This window comes from Naegleria gruberi (genome assembly GCF_000004985.1).
Source record: "Naegleria gruberi genomic scaffold NAEGRscaffold_14, whole genome shotgun sequence".
Taxonomy (NCBI): Eukaryota; Heterolobosea; class Eutetramitea; order Acrasida; family Naegleriidae; genus Naegleria; species Naegleria gruberi.
In genome coordinates, this window is record NW_003163313.1 from 281,514 (window position 1) to 296,061 (window position 14,548).

At 30.3% G+C, this 14,548-nt stretch overlaps 8 protein-coding genes and 2 non-coding genes across 10 annotated transcripts; 5 read left to right on the plus strand and 5 right to left on the minus strand.

The window, feature by feature from the left end:
* Position 1: 1 nt before the first annotated feature.
* Positions 2–4,057, plus strand: NAEGRDRAFT_65494 (uncharacterized protein; the record flags this gene model as incomplete). The annotated part of the gene is made up of 1 exon (XM_002679191.1): positions 2–4,057. One exon carries the CDS (start codon positions 2–4, stop codon positions 4,055–4,057), a length of 4,056 nt encoding a protein of 1,351 aa, XP_002679237.1.
* NAEGRDRAFT_36024 (dual specificity phosphatase) lies at positions 4,036–4,548 on the minus strand (the record flags this gene model as incomplete). Its single annotated transcript, XM_002679310.1, has 1 exon — positions 4,036–4,548. The coding sequence occupies one exon, from the start codon at positions 4,546–4,548 to the stop codon at positions 4,054–4,056; it is 495 nt and encodes a 164-aa protein (XP_002679356.1). The 3' UTR covers positions 4,036–4,053.
* A 277-nt stretch (positions 4,549–4,825) lies between these two features.
* NAEGRDRAFT_32121 (ran family small GTPase) lies at positions 4,826–5,519 on the plus strand (the record flags this gene model as incomplete). The annotated part of the gene is made up of 2 exons (XM_002679192.1): positions 4,826–5,041; positions 5,088–5,519. The coding sequence occupies 2 exons, from the start codon at positions 4,826–4,828 to the stop codon at positions 5,517–5,519; spliced, it is 648 nt and encodes a 215-aa protein (XP_002679238.1).
* Positions 5,520–5,772: 253 nt separating this feature from the next.
* NAEGRDRAFT_32179 (uncharacterized protein) lies at positions 5,773–6,492 on the plus strand (the record flags this gene model as incomplete). Its single annotated transcript, XM_002679193.1, has 1 exon — positions 5,773–6,492. One exon carries the CDS (start codon positions 5,773–5,775, stop codon positions 6,490–6,492), a length of 720 nt encoding a protein of 239 aa, XP_002679239.1.
* Positions 6,493–6,553: 61 nt separating this feature from the next.
* On the minus strand, positions 6,554–7,129 carry NAEGRDRAFT_65497 (uncharacterized protein; the record flags this gene model as incomplete). The annotated part of the gene is made up of 1 exon (XM_002679311.1): positions 6,554–7,129. One exon carries the CDS (start codon positions 7,127–7,129, stop codon positions 6,554–6,556), a length of 576 nt encoding a protein of 191 aa, XP_002679357.1.
* Positions 7,130–7,387: 258 nt separating this feature from the next.
* Positions 7,388–8,572, plus strand: NAEGRDRAFT_65498 (actin related protein 2; the record flags this gene model as incomplete). The annotated part of the gene is made up of 1 exon (XM_002679194.1): positions 7,388–8,572. The coding sequence occupies one exon, from the start codon at positions 7,388–7,390 to the stop codon at positions 8,570–8,572; it is 1,185 nt and encodes a 394-aa protein (XP_002679240.1).
* A 41-nt stretch (positions 8,573–8,613) lies between these two features.
* On the minus strand, positions 8,614–8,684 carry NAEGRDRAFT_t210. The gene has a single exon. It is a non-coding gene; the product is annotated as a tRNA-Gln (tRNA).
* A 366-nt stretch (positions 8,685–9,050) lies between these two features.
* NAEGRDRAFT_t209 lies at positions 9,051–9,124 on the minus strand. Its single transcript has one exon. It is a non-coding gene; the product is annotated as a tRNA-Arg (tRNA).
* A 729-nt stretch (positions 9,125–9,853) lies between these two features.
* Positions 9,854–11,571, plus strand: NAEGRDRAFT_79087 (uncharacterized protein). Its single transcript, XM_002679195.1, has 3 exons — positions 9,854–10,414; positions 10,460–10,718; positions 10,774–11,571. The coding sequence occupies exons 1-3, from the start codon at positions 9,972–9,974 to the stop codon at positions 11,554–11,556; spliced, it is 1,485 nt and encodes a 494-aa protein (XP_002679241.1). The 5' UTR covers positions 9,854–9,971; the 3' UTR covers positions 11,557–11,571.
* A 1,767-nt stretch (positions 11,572–13,338) lies between these two features.
* On the minus strand, positions 13,339–14,088 carry NAEGRDRAFT_47737 (uncharacterized protein; the record flags this gene model as incomplete). Its single annotated transcript, XM_002679312.1, has 1 exon — positions 13,339–14,088. One exon carries the CDS (start codon positions 14,086–14,088, stop codon positions 13,339–13,341), a length of 750 nt encoding a protein of 249 aa, XP_002679358.1.
* Positions 14,089–14,548: the final 460 nt, after the last annotated feature.

Here is a 14,548-nt window from a genome sequence, read left to right on the forward strand (position 1 = left end):
AATGAGCAATCATCAACAAATAACAACCACAACGACAACCAATTTTACTTTACCACCACTCCCACCTTCATTAATTCCAGCCAGATATGAATTTAAAATCACTGGACAATTTCCATCACAATTCAACAATATTCAATCACAATGCTATCATCCATCACAACAAGTTTTAATATTGGGAGGAAGTAATGGCAATTTATATTTTGTTGGTGGTGATGCTCATTATTATATTACGTTATCGGATGAATATTCAATTGAAAATATTCAAAATGATGAACAATTTCCGATCATTTATTGTCTTTGTAAAAATCATCAAAATTCAAAATCAATTTTAATATCCTATGATTATTTAAAGAAGCAAATTGTCAATCAAGTACATTTTAATGATCATCAAAATGTAACAAGTATCAAATATTACAAAGGTTATTTATTAATAACAACAATTGAATTTAAAAATAATATTTATTATCCATATGTAAAGTACATGTCAACAAGTAATTTCAAATTTATTCAATCAATCTCGTTATTACATCCAATTTTCAACGCTCCTAATATTATACCACCTTCTAATTTATTAATTAATTGTGTTGAACCTCATCCGACATATGATCATGTCATTTCAGTTGGTTATTCGAATGGTGAAACTGTTATTTACTATATTTATCATGTGCAGAATACTAACAATAATTCAATTTCAACAAATCTTAATTGTATTGTTATTCCTTCACAATTTTCAGTAACCAGTTTGAATTGGCATGCTCCGAATATTATAATTTGTGGATATTCAAATGGTTCATTTACTTTATACGAAATTAATCATCCTCAATTTACATTTTCTCTCTATTATGAAATGAATATGTTGAAGGGATGTACAAATTTCATAACTTCTTACAATCAATTCATCATTTTTGGATTAGGATCAGATACTACAAATGCAGATTCTGGAATATATTATTTGAAAATGAATTATGAAGTAAGAAATATTGAATTTATTAGACATGTATGGTGTGATCAGAAAAGTATTGAAAATATTACATTGTTAAAATCAGTCTTTGATAATCCAAATTCAAACTCTTTAATGGCTAGTGTGATTTATGGAGAAAATAGAAATGTGCTTGTTTTGGATTTATTTGAAAAGATGATTTATCCACAAAAAGAACTTCAATTATTCAATTTGGAAAAGTATTCTGTACCAACCCCATTCTACTCTACAAAAGATTTGATTTGTAATAATAAGGAATTTATTGTACTGAAAACTTCTGGGATGGATCTCTCAAATTTGGTATATAACACTGTTCTTAATAATTTCAATCAAGAACAGTACAGAAGGAATATGCTTGAGTATTATTTAAGACCTGTCAATAGATGGAATATACTTGGCATGAAATATACTCAATACAGAGTCGATATTAATGTCGATAAAGATAATTACATTTTGGTAAAGCTTTCAGATCAAGCTTTAGGTAGTGCAGTCGAGCTGTATTTGTGCAATCCATATTTTAACGATATCAGATATATTTATACTATTGGTAATCAAGCAAGTTACAAAACTATGTGCAAATGGAGCGATAGTGTAATTATTTTGGCATCTATGGATGGAAATTTAGATTTCTTGCATATTCCATCAGCAACTATTTTTACACATGACATTACTGAAAAATCTCCAACTGTAGACAACTCGACTAATATTTCAGAAGCTCAGGGAAACAACTTCCAAGGCATAATTGCACAAGTGGCCAAGTATAACTTTAACGTTTTAAAATATTCTAATGATAATCCAATTATCCAGCTAGTTCCTATTCAAGTAATTAATCAACTTTTAATTGCTTACCAAGATGGTACTATTAAGATAGTATCACTCTCTACAAGTGACATTTCATCTGATCAAATTATTGAAAATGAGTTTGACAAACATTTTGGAAGTATTATTTTTGAACTCAATCCATCAGACATGAAGAGTTCACATCTCTTTGTAAAATCCATTTTACCAAAGAAAGATGTAGTTTCACATATTGAATGCTCGATATATAGAGGTAATCTCTATGCTTTCCTTGGTTTTGCCAGTGGGAAGGTAATGCTCATTCAACTGTACGATCTAGACTATATGACCAGAAATTATCACAAACTGAGCAAATATATTCATGAGGCAAGATGGAAAGATTTAGCTGATCACATATGTCCATTCGTTATTTATGAAAATTCAGCAAACAATTTTGGAAAAGTTATTGATATTTACACTGTTAATGACATTTATAATGAATATAATATTTCTAAAATGGTAGATGAAAAGTATTTACCACCAATGTTGAGAAGTGAATACGTACCTAATTCAATTATTAACTCTCCAAATGGACCAATTTGTTATACTATTCATAGCACTTCACTGACGAGTGTATTTGGAACTGTGAAAAATAATATGATTGCCTTCCCAATCAATAGCGCAAGTCCTCTTACCATTTTATTTCAACTCAAGAAAACTCTTCCAATATCTTTTAATTTTGTTTTGGATATTCTGGATATCAAGTTTGAAACTCTATCAAAGATTGAAGAAATGGCCAACTATAGAATTATTGTCAATGGTGTTCCATTTGAGTTTGATATCAACTCGAATCATAAACTGGTAGATACAAGGCAAGTGGCTGTTGTTGTAACAGGTGAAGAGTATCGTGTTTATGTCAGAAATGAAACCAAGTTTGAATGTATTGGATCTGCACCATCAGGTTACAATTGTGTTCAGGATCAGTACATTACAAAGATGAATTTCAAAGTACTTTCACATAGTATCCATGACAAAGAGGCCGAGTTTTATGAAAACCAGTTCATGAATAGTAAGATGTACAATTTATGTGATGTGGATTATTTGTGTGAATATATTGATAGTGTGGAAATTTACAATAATTTATCATTCTCAGATCTTCAAAATTCTAGAATCAAACAACCAAACATTGTTGGATACATTTCCAAAGCGGGAATTCCTCCTCTTGGTCAATCCCATGGCTACACTCGATCAAAATTCATCATGGTTGTCAAGGAAAAGGGTATTGAAGAATATGTTCTCTCAAAACCAATGATTAGTTTGAAAAAGTTCTCCATTAAGGAAGGAAGAAAGTATAATCATAACAATATAATATCATCTAGCTCGTTAGAATACGTTCGTTCTAATAATCAAAGTTTGATATTATTGGACAATCAAAATAATTTAATGATGTTTAGCTTGAAACCTTCATCTTCACAATCTAAATCCATAGACAAGATTTTCACACAAAAAATATCAAACCTCCCAATATCAAGTCAACCATTCAAAATATCAACCTTTGACAGTGGAAGAGACCTCCTCATTTATAATAATGACCATGTCGTTTATGGAACTTTGTTTGATTCAAAAAGCCATAAGAGTACAGATATTTTGGAACCTATTATCTACACTATAGATTATAAGCCACCAACTAAAGCAATTGGAGAATCAATTGTTGGATTTTTCAAGAGCTTTACCAAGTCTACACCTTCAGATAAGGATGTCAATGAAACATTTTGGAAGATTTGTACACAACTTCAGAGAGAAGATCTCAATCTTGTCAAACAATTGGTTGTGAATAATATTGTTCCTTCTCAACCTTCTAACAATTCAGATTTTGATGATAATGAAAAGACCATTATTTCATCCTTCCTCTCAAAAGAATTGGAGCTCAAGAACAAACCAATTGTAAAGCCACTTCCTCAACCAACTACCACAAGTAGTGCAACAAATGCATCAACCAGTAGTTCAAGTAACTTGAATAATCTCTATACTAGAACCAATAGAGAATTATTGTTCGGAGATGATGAGAACGATGATAATATCAAAATTACATCATCCAATTCATCTATGAAACGATCTGAACTAAACAACAGAATTGAGGAAACTAAACTTCAAATGAGTGAGAATTTAAGAAAACTAAATGAAAGAGAGGAAAAATTGAGAGAAATTAATGAAAAAACCAGTGAAATGTCTGGAATGGCCTCTTCATTTGCAGCCAATGCACAAAAATTGAATCAGAGATCAGGATTTTTCGGTTTTTAATATTCGTGATATTTAGCAATATCCAAACTAGGTACATCCTTATTCGGATATAAAATTTTCTCAAATTTCAACAAACATTCCACAAAACCTTCATTTGGTTTAATCTTATTTCGATGTTCCTTCACATATTCATATGCAGTTTTACAATCCCATTCCTTACTTTTCATAAGATAGGCAATTACCATTGAGGCAGATCTAGAACATCCACTAGCACAATGAAAAAGAATACTCTTATCGGAATGATTTTCTCTAAATTGACTAACAAATTCAATCATCTTTTCAAAATATGGCATTAAATCAAAATGAGTATCATCATTTAATTCCATTTTCAAATATTTAATATTCCCATCTTGAAAATGATTGGGTATTTCTCTTGCACAATTAATAACACATCCAATATTTAATTCTTCAAATATTTTGAAATTTCTAGCATGAGCAAATGATCCCAAATATAATTCTTGTGGCAATATTGAACTAGGAAGTGATGACATTTTTTTTTGAGTTTCTTGATGAACTTTTGAACTTGCTTGAAGATATTAATATTGTTGTAAAGCTATCATTTATTTAATTGAATTATGGATAGTTCCTCTGAAGAGAATTTGTCTAATAATAGTATTCTCAATAATTTAATTTGAACAAAGGTCATTGAAACAAAGCAAGAAAATTAATTCCTTGTGGTGGAATTTTTTTTGGCGCCAAAATTTCAATATAAATACCACAAGGAATCTGAGCTGATTTTCAAACACAACAATTAGTAAATCAAAAAAAATGCAAGCAAACAATCAAGTACCAACATTCAAGCTTCTCCTCGTTGGAGATGGTGGAACCGGAAAGACAACATTTGTTAAGAGACATTTGACTGGTGAATTTGAAAAACGTTACATTGCAACTGTTGGAGTTGAAGTTCGTCCATTAAGATTCAACACAACAAGAGGACCAATTTGTTTTGAGGTTTGGGATACTGCTGGTCAAGAAAAATTTGGTGTAAGTAATATTTAATACTTTACAAAATAGTTTACAAAAATATAAGGGATTGAGAGATGGTTATTATATTGGAGGAAAGTGTGCAATCATCATGTTTGATGTAACCTCAGTAGCCACCTATAAAAATGTTCCAACATGGCATCGTGACATTGTCAGAGTGTGTGAAAACATTCCAATTGTCTTGTGTGGAAATAAGGTTGATGTTCAAGATAGAAAGGTTAAACCAAAATCAATCAAATATCACAGAACTAAACAATTGCAATATTATGATATCTCAGCAAAGAGCAATTACAATTATGAGAAACCATTCTTGTGGTTGGCAAGACAAATTGTTGGTGATCCAAAGTTGAGTTTAGTTGAAGAAATTCCAATTTGTCCAGTTGATATTGTAATTGATTTGGAAATGATTAAGAAATATGAAGAAGAATTGGCAAAATATAGTGCAATTGCACTTCCAGATGATGATGAAGATTTGTAAATTTGAAATTCCAATTCATTGTTTTATTGTAAATAAATCATTTTTCCAAGGAATTGCATTGTTGAAGTTTGTTAATCTTGGAAGGAATATGATGAGAGCTTTTTCATTGTAAGTTTCAAACTTTCAAGTCTCGGATGTATCAATTAGTTAGTGCTATCTTGGACGCACAAATTATTTTTTAAAACACTTTAAAAGTTTGATGAGTGGACATGATCAAAATTTCAAAACAAAATCAAAAAAAAAATACTAGAAAATGTCTTCTGTTTTTAATACTTTCTTCATTGTTGGTGCTTCTCGTGGCATTGGTTTGGAATTGGTCAAACAATTATTACAAAGTAATCCAAATAGAATTGTTCACGCAACAACTAGATCTCACTCTGATAGTTTGGCTCAATTACAACAAGAAGTCACCACTCAACGTTTGATTATTCATGAAAACTTGGATGTTAACAATGATGAGTCAACTGAAGCACTCGTTCAAAAACTCTTGAATCAAAATGTTAAGATTGATGTCTTGATTAATAATGCAGGTATTATTGGAAAAGATTCAATTGGTAGTGTTTCCAGACAAGAACTTTCCAACATGTTACAAACTAATACCTTCTCTCCAATTATTGTTTCACAAAAATTTTACAATAATCAACTCATCAACCAAAATGGTTTGATTGTTAACATTTCAAGTATTATTGGTTCAATTGAGCTTGGTATTGGTCATGTTTTTAATTCTGCTTCTTATGCAATTTCTAAGGCAGCCCTTAATATGGTTTCTAAACTTCAAAGTTTGGCATTTGCTGAAGGAAAAGTCAATGCAATTTCACTACATCCCGGATGGTTGCAAACCCAGCTTGGGGGCCAAAATGCTCCACTCTCTGTTGATGTTGGTGTTTCAGGAATTGTTAAGGTCATTGATAATTTCAATCAAGAACAAAATGGTACCTTCCTTCAATATGATGGAACTCCAGTTAAATTGTAATCTTTATTCGAAACCATTAGAACTAGATTTGCAAATAAATGTATATTCTAAACTCATCATCTCAATAATTGACAGTTCTAAAAGTGAGTGAAACTCTTCTGTCACCTTCCAATGAACCTGATTCAATTCCATGTTTGTAGACATTTCTAGAATCACCAGTCATTAGATAGAGTGATCGTTCAGGTAGTTTCACTTTCACTTTCTTGTTATTTTTGGTAAATGTTAAGGTTGAAGTGCATTCTAAACTCAATCCAAATATTATTTCCTTATATGTACTACGATGATCAAAGTGTTGATCTAATTTATCTTCAGGCTTGTATTCATTGATGAAAATCTCTGTATATTTATCAATTCCCAAGTAAGGTTCATAATCTTTCAAATCAATTTGAGGTAATTTGTTTCTCGTAGTTTCCAATATTCTTTTCGAAAGCTCTTTCAAAAATTCAGGAAGAGGAGTAATATCATTTGGAATAATCGTATAACTCTGATCATGTTTAGGTCCATAAATTTGAATATTTCTTGTTTGAGATCTATTCTTTATCCAAGTTTGTTGATTGATTTCATTCATTAAATTTGTTGCTTCTGTTGAAGAAAGAAAATCTTCAATGAGATAAAGACCTGGTACTTGTGTTTCCATTTATTTTTGATTTGTTGGTGTCGAATGTAATCAGTGAATAGAATTTTATTAATATATCAACCAAGAACATTGAACTTTGATTGTAAAAAATAGTAAAAATAAATTTAATCACCCATGAATAAATCTTGAAAGTGAAATTTACTTTTTTCAATTCAATGAAATCATTGGATTCATTCTTTACGAAAAAACTCATCTTTAATATAACATCAAAATTCAACACAATGAAAATCAACAAGAAAAAAACAGAACAATCCAATAATGACCACTCAACCACTCCACACAATAGTCTGTGATAACGGCACTGGATTTGTAAAGTCTGGTTTTGCTGGTAACAATTTTCCAGTTGCAACATTTCCTTCCATGATTGGTCGTCCCCTATTACGTTCTAATGAATTCATTTCTGAAGATTATGAATTGAAAGATATTGTTGTGGGTGATGAATGCTCCAAATACAGAGCTGCTTTGGAAGTTTCGTATCCAATAACTAATGGTGTCATTACTGATTTTGATGAAATGTTGCATTTGTGGGATTACACATGGAATCGATTGAAGATTTCACCAATGGAAAGTCAAATTCTCTTAACTGAACCTCCAATGAATCCAAAGGCAAAGACTAGACAATTAGTCGAAACAATGTTTGAGCATTATGAATTTTCAGCATTGTATATTGCCATTCAAGCTGTTTTAACATTATGTGCTCAAGGATTAGTGACAGGTGTTGTACTTGATTCAGGTGATGGTGTTACTCATACATTACCAGTCTATGATGGTTATTGTTGTGAACATTTGATTGGTAGAATGAATTTGGCTGGAAGAGAAGTTACTGATCATTTAATCAATTTGTTATTGATGCGTGGATATTCATTTAATAGATCAGCAGATATTGAAACTGTTCGTCTTATTAAGGAGAAGTTTTGTTATGTTGCCTATGATTTACAAATGGAAAACAAACTAAACTTGGAAACTACTGAACTCATAAAGGTTTACAAGTTACCTGATGGAAGAAAGATCAAAATTGGTGCTGAACGCTTCCAAGGTCCTGAATGCTTGTTAAATCCAAGTATTCTCGATAAGGAAGATGCAGGAATGCACAAGCAAATATTCGAAACAATCAATAGGGCAGATTTGGATTTGAGAATGGATTATTATTCGCATATAGTATTATCTGGAGGTAGCACAATGTTCCCTGGTTTATCTTCACGATTGGAGAAGGAAATTACTTCACTCTACCTTGACAAGATTCTAAAAGGTGACTCTGAAAGATTGAAAAAGTTTAGTTTGAGAGTTGAAGATTCACCAAGAAGAAAACATTTGGTATATTGTGGAGGTGCTGTTTTGGCAGAGTTGATGCAAAAAGAGGGATCAAAATTCTGGTTGACTAAGCAAGAATATGAGGAGCAAGGTTTTGCAAGGGCAATCAAAAAGATTAGACCAAACTTTTAATAAACAAAACGATGTCAAAATTTCATGGCTCGCCACGTTTACCGTCTCGGGAGGAATCGAACCTCCGTCAATGGATTCAAAGTCCACTATGCTACCATTACACCACGAGACGAGCACATCAATTAAATACCCTTAATGTTCTTATTATTAAGTATACTTTAACACTAAGCCCAATTTAAAGGAGCAATTCCGAAAGAAGAAATATTCAACATATCAGATACCGACAAACATCAAGGTTTTGCCTATGCATATAAGACACCTCAGAGAGATAGACAAGTCATTCTTAATGCAGCACAATATTTCGGAGGAATTTTAGAGCTATTAGATAAGTATTTGATGAGGAAATTGTTCTTCAATGCATCAAGACAACACCCATAGCATTAGAATTTGCAAGTGAAACTCTGAGAAATAATCCAGAAATTGAGAGCAGCTTACAATTTAGCAAAAGGTGGAATTTACTCATGAACCAAAAAACAGATACCGACAATGGGGCTCGAACCCACGACCCCAGGATTAGAAGTCCTGTGCTCTATCCAACTGAGCTATGACGGCTTATATTCACAATTAAAAGAAATTATTGATGTTCATGTTTTTCAGACGTTAATTGGTTGGTGCTAAATTTTGGTGGTTAATGGTTTTAATTTTGTGAGAACACATCAATTAGCACATTCCTCTGAACTTGAATAATGAACAGTTCTGGATTCTCAAACTACCCATTATTCCAATTCCAATATGAGTACTTAATTCCTCGATTGGATCAAGTTTTTAAGGATCTTCCCACTCAAAAGAGGAAAGAATCAAGAATGCATCACAACACAAGATGAACTGTTTTACAGAGATATCAGATTGTAACGTCCAACCGATATTACCCAGATAGCACGAAGAGGAAACAGACTAAACAATTCCTTCACCTATGATGATGATGGTGAAGAATTGATTTAATTCACAAGAAGAATATTAATAATAATTATTATGCAACCAACCATCATAATGAGAAGTAGCGAAATCTTTTTGTATTAGAGTGGGCCAATTTATGTGATGAAGTGCACATTTCATTGTAAAGGATCCTTTTTCAATCATGGCTTTCCATTTATTTCATTTTAATGAATCCGTAGATGATTAGTTTCCGTTTCATCAAGAATCTCATAAACCAACTTTAGAGTGAGTATACAAATTCTATCATTCCTAATTCTTTTGATTCCTTCCATGTTTATTTCAAATTGTCTCTTGGATTGTATTTGACATTCAAACAGTGCAATCTTTCGAATATCAAAAACACAAAAAACAACTTTACTACAACCACCACTAGTTAACAGCTAATACTACTACCTATAATCCACACAGTGTAATATCCTATTAACTTGTATCATAATCATCATCACGTTATCTTTTCATCATCATGGACAAATTGCATATAAATTATTACCCAACCACTACTGACTTGTTACTCACAAACAGTTCATCCACAAATAGCAACACCACATCAACAACAACACTACCTTCTCCCTTCACTACATACAGTATTATTACCATTGCTTTAACTTCACCATATGCTTTGATTTTTATTGGGTTATTCATATTCACACTCATTAGTTTCATTCTCCAACGAAATCAATTGAAGAGAAATCAAGTAATTTTATTTGTGTTACTCTTAACATTGGAAGTAATTTGTGTTATTTCGAATTTGACAAGAGCAACATCAGAGTTGAGTTTACTTGCTGGTCGAGATGCACAAGGGAAAATTAATAATGGATATTATGGTGTGAAAGCTGTTGATAGATTTTTAGTTTCAGTCTTGATTTTTATTCAGATTTTAATACTTGCCTTTATTTGTTATGTATTGTAAGTATACTAAATTTGTATAGGTTTACAACAATTGAATTATAGTATGGCCACAACAAGACAAATTGGCTATGTTACCACTAAGAGTTATAATATTTCAAAGATTGTATTGGTATCACTTGTTGTCATTATTGGTATAATCTTAACTTTGAATAATGTGGCCATTCTGACCTATCATGGATTGATGGCAAGTTCAGATATCTTGGCTCAGAATGGAGCTGAATATAATTTCACAGTTTCAATCTTTATTGCTCCATGTGTCATCTTTTTCTTTGCATGTGTTGCAATTTCCATCTTTCTCAATGTAAGTTTTCCTTCCTTTAACAATTGACTAAAATTGATCAATCATCTCTGTACAGATTTATGGATATAAATTATATGCCTCATTGAAAAAGAGTCAACAAGCATTGAAAGAAGCATTCAAGCAACAAAATGCTCTTGTTAAAGAGTCTCAAAGTGAGGCACCTTCAATGGTAGAATCTTCATCCAGCATTTCTATTGGACCTCGATTGACTCTTGAAGACAGCAGTATGGATTCATCACCTCTTCCACAAATTCCAACCATTCAGAATCCAACACTCTTAGAACTTGAAAAGGCAATGTCACCTTCAAATTCATGTGAAAGTTTATCCAATTCGAGAGAACCACTCAATAGTCCAGAATCTGTTCCTACTCTATGTGTTTCTCCTGACTCTTCAACTCCTCTTCCAATTGTAAAAGCTAGCTCACCAACAAGTCCAAAAACAACAAGATATTCCTCAAGAACCATCCAAGAGCCACCATCTGAAACCAGTAGCCACAATACAAGTTCCAAACGTAGAAAGAATTACACAACCTTCACAAAAGAACAGCAACAAGCCTATCAAGTTAAAAAGAGAGCTCTCCAAAAAGCACTTTTATTACAATTTGGTCTATCTGCTTCTCTATTTGTAGAGTCAATTGGTGTGTTATTCATTTCAATTGCAGTTGCTTGGAATTATTCAGTTATCATTTTCTTTAATCTTTTCAATATTGGTATTATTTGTTTCATTTCATTACTTTTAGCAATTTATCATCCACTGAGACAAGTTCAACAATTATTTAGAATGCCAAGTGACAAACAAATTGAACTTAAAACTTCTGCTCCTAGTAAAAATGTTTAAATGTTATTTTATTAATAATTTGTTTTTAATATTCGTTTTTTGGGTTTTGTATTGTCCAATTGTTGATAATACCAAATGTGCCAGATGAATTCCTCTTGAATAGAGTCAACACACCAATCATAGCAAGAGTTTGTTCTCCCTTATAGAAAGTATAATAATACAACTTGTTTTGGATTGATAAGGCTGAAATGAAGTTATCATTGGTCCAACAATTGTAGTGCAATACTATCGTTGCACTGGCACATATTTCCTTCTCCATCCCTGACAATGACTTTCTATCCACAAGTTTTTGAGCCAAATCGTTTTTGCAGCAAAGTTTGAAAAGAATTTTCTCACAGTGGAAAAATTGTAAAAATTGTCACATCGTGGAGTTTGTGTTAATAATTCACGAATGTACATTTAAGGTACCTCTCTGTTTCTTGGATCAGTTAGCCTTTCCAATAAATTCCAGAAAATGGATTGGCATTTTTCATATTCATCGTCATGTGTTTGCATTTGTTTTAATAGAAAGATTAATTGTTGTTGAGCCTTAGTAAATTTTCTCGTTAGAATGAGATTTTTGTGGATTTAAAGTGCAGTTTATTCAAATAAATCAATTCAAGAAATTTACTCAGAAATATTATGGTTTGTGCTGCTCAATTCATCACATGATGGAACACTTTTTCCTATCATCTTGTTTTCCATTTTCGTAAACTAAAATATCGGTAATATCTTTTTGATAATAATTAATGCAAATTTTTAAAAATTCTTCAATTCCATTTCCCAATTCATTTATATTTTTAATAATAATTAAATTTTTTCTATTTTTTAATAATTCAACAAGTTGTTTTCCCAATTGTAATTTTTCATTTTCATATATGGAATCAATAATTACCAAACATGGAAATAAAATTGAATATTTAACTTTATCAATCATTTCCATAATTTCTTGTAACATTTCAAATTCTCGATTTAAATTTATAATAATTCCATGAAATCTTTCTAATAATTGTAATTTATGTGAATATTCAAATGATTGTGAAATTTCTGTTATTAATAAATTATTAATTATTTTAATTTGTTCATTATTTGATTTGTTTGGTAATTTAATTAATTTGGCTGTTTCACATTTATCCAATAAAGAAATTTTATCAAATTCATCAAAATCAAATCCAAATTGTTGATTCAAATATAAGTTTCTCCTTCCAAACGAATTACAAATTCCAATTTCAAATATTTTATCTAATCTATTTAATGTATTTAATTTAAATTCATTTAATTCAATTAAATTTTTATTATTAAAATATTTAGATAATAAAATAATTAAATTTTTATATTTAAAATAATTATTATTAATACTAGTATTATTATTAATAGTATTTGTAATAAAATGTTCAATTCCCACCAATTTATATCTTTTTAATAAAATTACTTTCCAATAACTTTGGAATAAATTTCTAATTAAAATAATATTATCATTCAATTGTTGATATTTCCTACGTTTTGTATTATTATCATTATTAACATTAAATAATTTATAATAAATCCATTCTAAATTATTAATACATGATACAGATGATGATGAATATTCCATGATCGGATGAAAATCATCAATTAAAATAAAATTTAATATTTGAATGTGAAGTTCGAGTGGTAAATTTCTTATCAAATTATTTTCATTCATTTTTTTAAAAAATCAAATACATGAAGTGACTCTAAATATTGAGTAATTATAAATAATTTTTCTTAAATTGTAAATTGGATAAATCCATCACTATTTTTTAAATATTAATGAATAAAAATTTATTCATCTTGTTCTTCTGGAATGTTGAATAGAGCATTGTGATAAACATTTTGTACATCATCGTGATCATTCAATTTTTCAATAAGATTTTGAATACTTTCAGCAACTTCTGGATCAGTAATTTCAATAAATGAAGTTGGAACTTGACCAATTTCACATGTAATATTTTGAATGGTAATATTCATACCCTTTTCAATATTTGTCTTTTCAGTGTCGAGTAGAGATTTTAAATTATGAACAGATTCAGGTGAACAAAAGAGAGAACATTCTAAAAATTCCTTTTCCATATCATTTTGAGTTGGTTCAATTTTTAAATCTTCAACACCATCCATATCTGATACTTTTTCAAATAAATTATCATAAATAATATCCATCTTTGAATGAGACATTGGAATTGTAAAGTTAACAACTCCTTTCTTTTCAAAACACCATTGAACTGATGTACCTAATTGACCTTTGTGTAATGAAAAAAGTGTTCTTACTTGTTGAGCTGTTCTATTCTTATTTTCTGTTAATGAATCAACAAGAACTGCAACACCACCTGCTCCATATCCTTCATAACCAATATATTCCATATTAGCATCCTTTTCATTTAAACCTGATTTAATAGCACCATCAACAATATGTTTTGGAACATTGTTCTTTCTAGCCTTTTCAAGACATAAACGTAATCTTAAATTATCAGATCCTGCTCCTCCAAGTTGAACACATGTTTTAATTTCACGTGAAAGTTTTGTATAAATTTTCATCTTTTGAACATCTGTAATTGCTTTTTGATGTTTAATCTATATAATTATCAACATCATTTCCAAATATTGTTTCAATTTTAATAGGAATTTTAATTGTTGTGCAATAATCATAATCATAATAAAATTCACAAGATAGGTAAATCACAAATATCCAAATATTATTATTCATATCATCACAAATAAATTCCGATATATTTTCCTTTAATAAACAATATAATAATTCATCATACCTTTGACCACTTGTTGTGTCCAGCATAATTGACACTCAAGTAATTTGAGAAATTTCTAACAGCAGGTCCATTCAAAAAACTTGTACTGCTGCTGCTATTCGCTATAAATTTATATCTGAATGCCGATAACAAGGCTGATGATGATTTGAACATTTTTTAAAAAAAACAAAAATTTAAAAAAATTAATTGTTAAATCAAATTATCTTGAGAGCCTTTGCGTGACAACTATC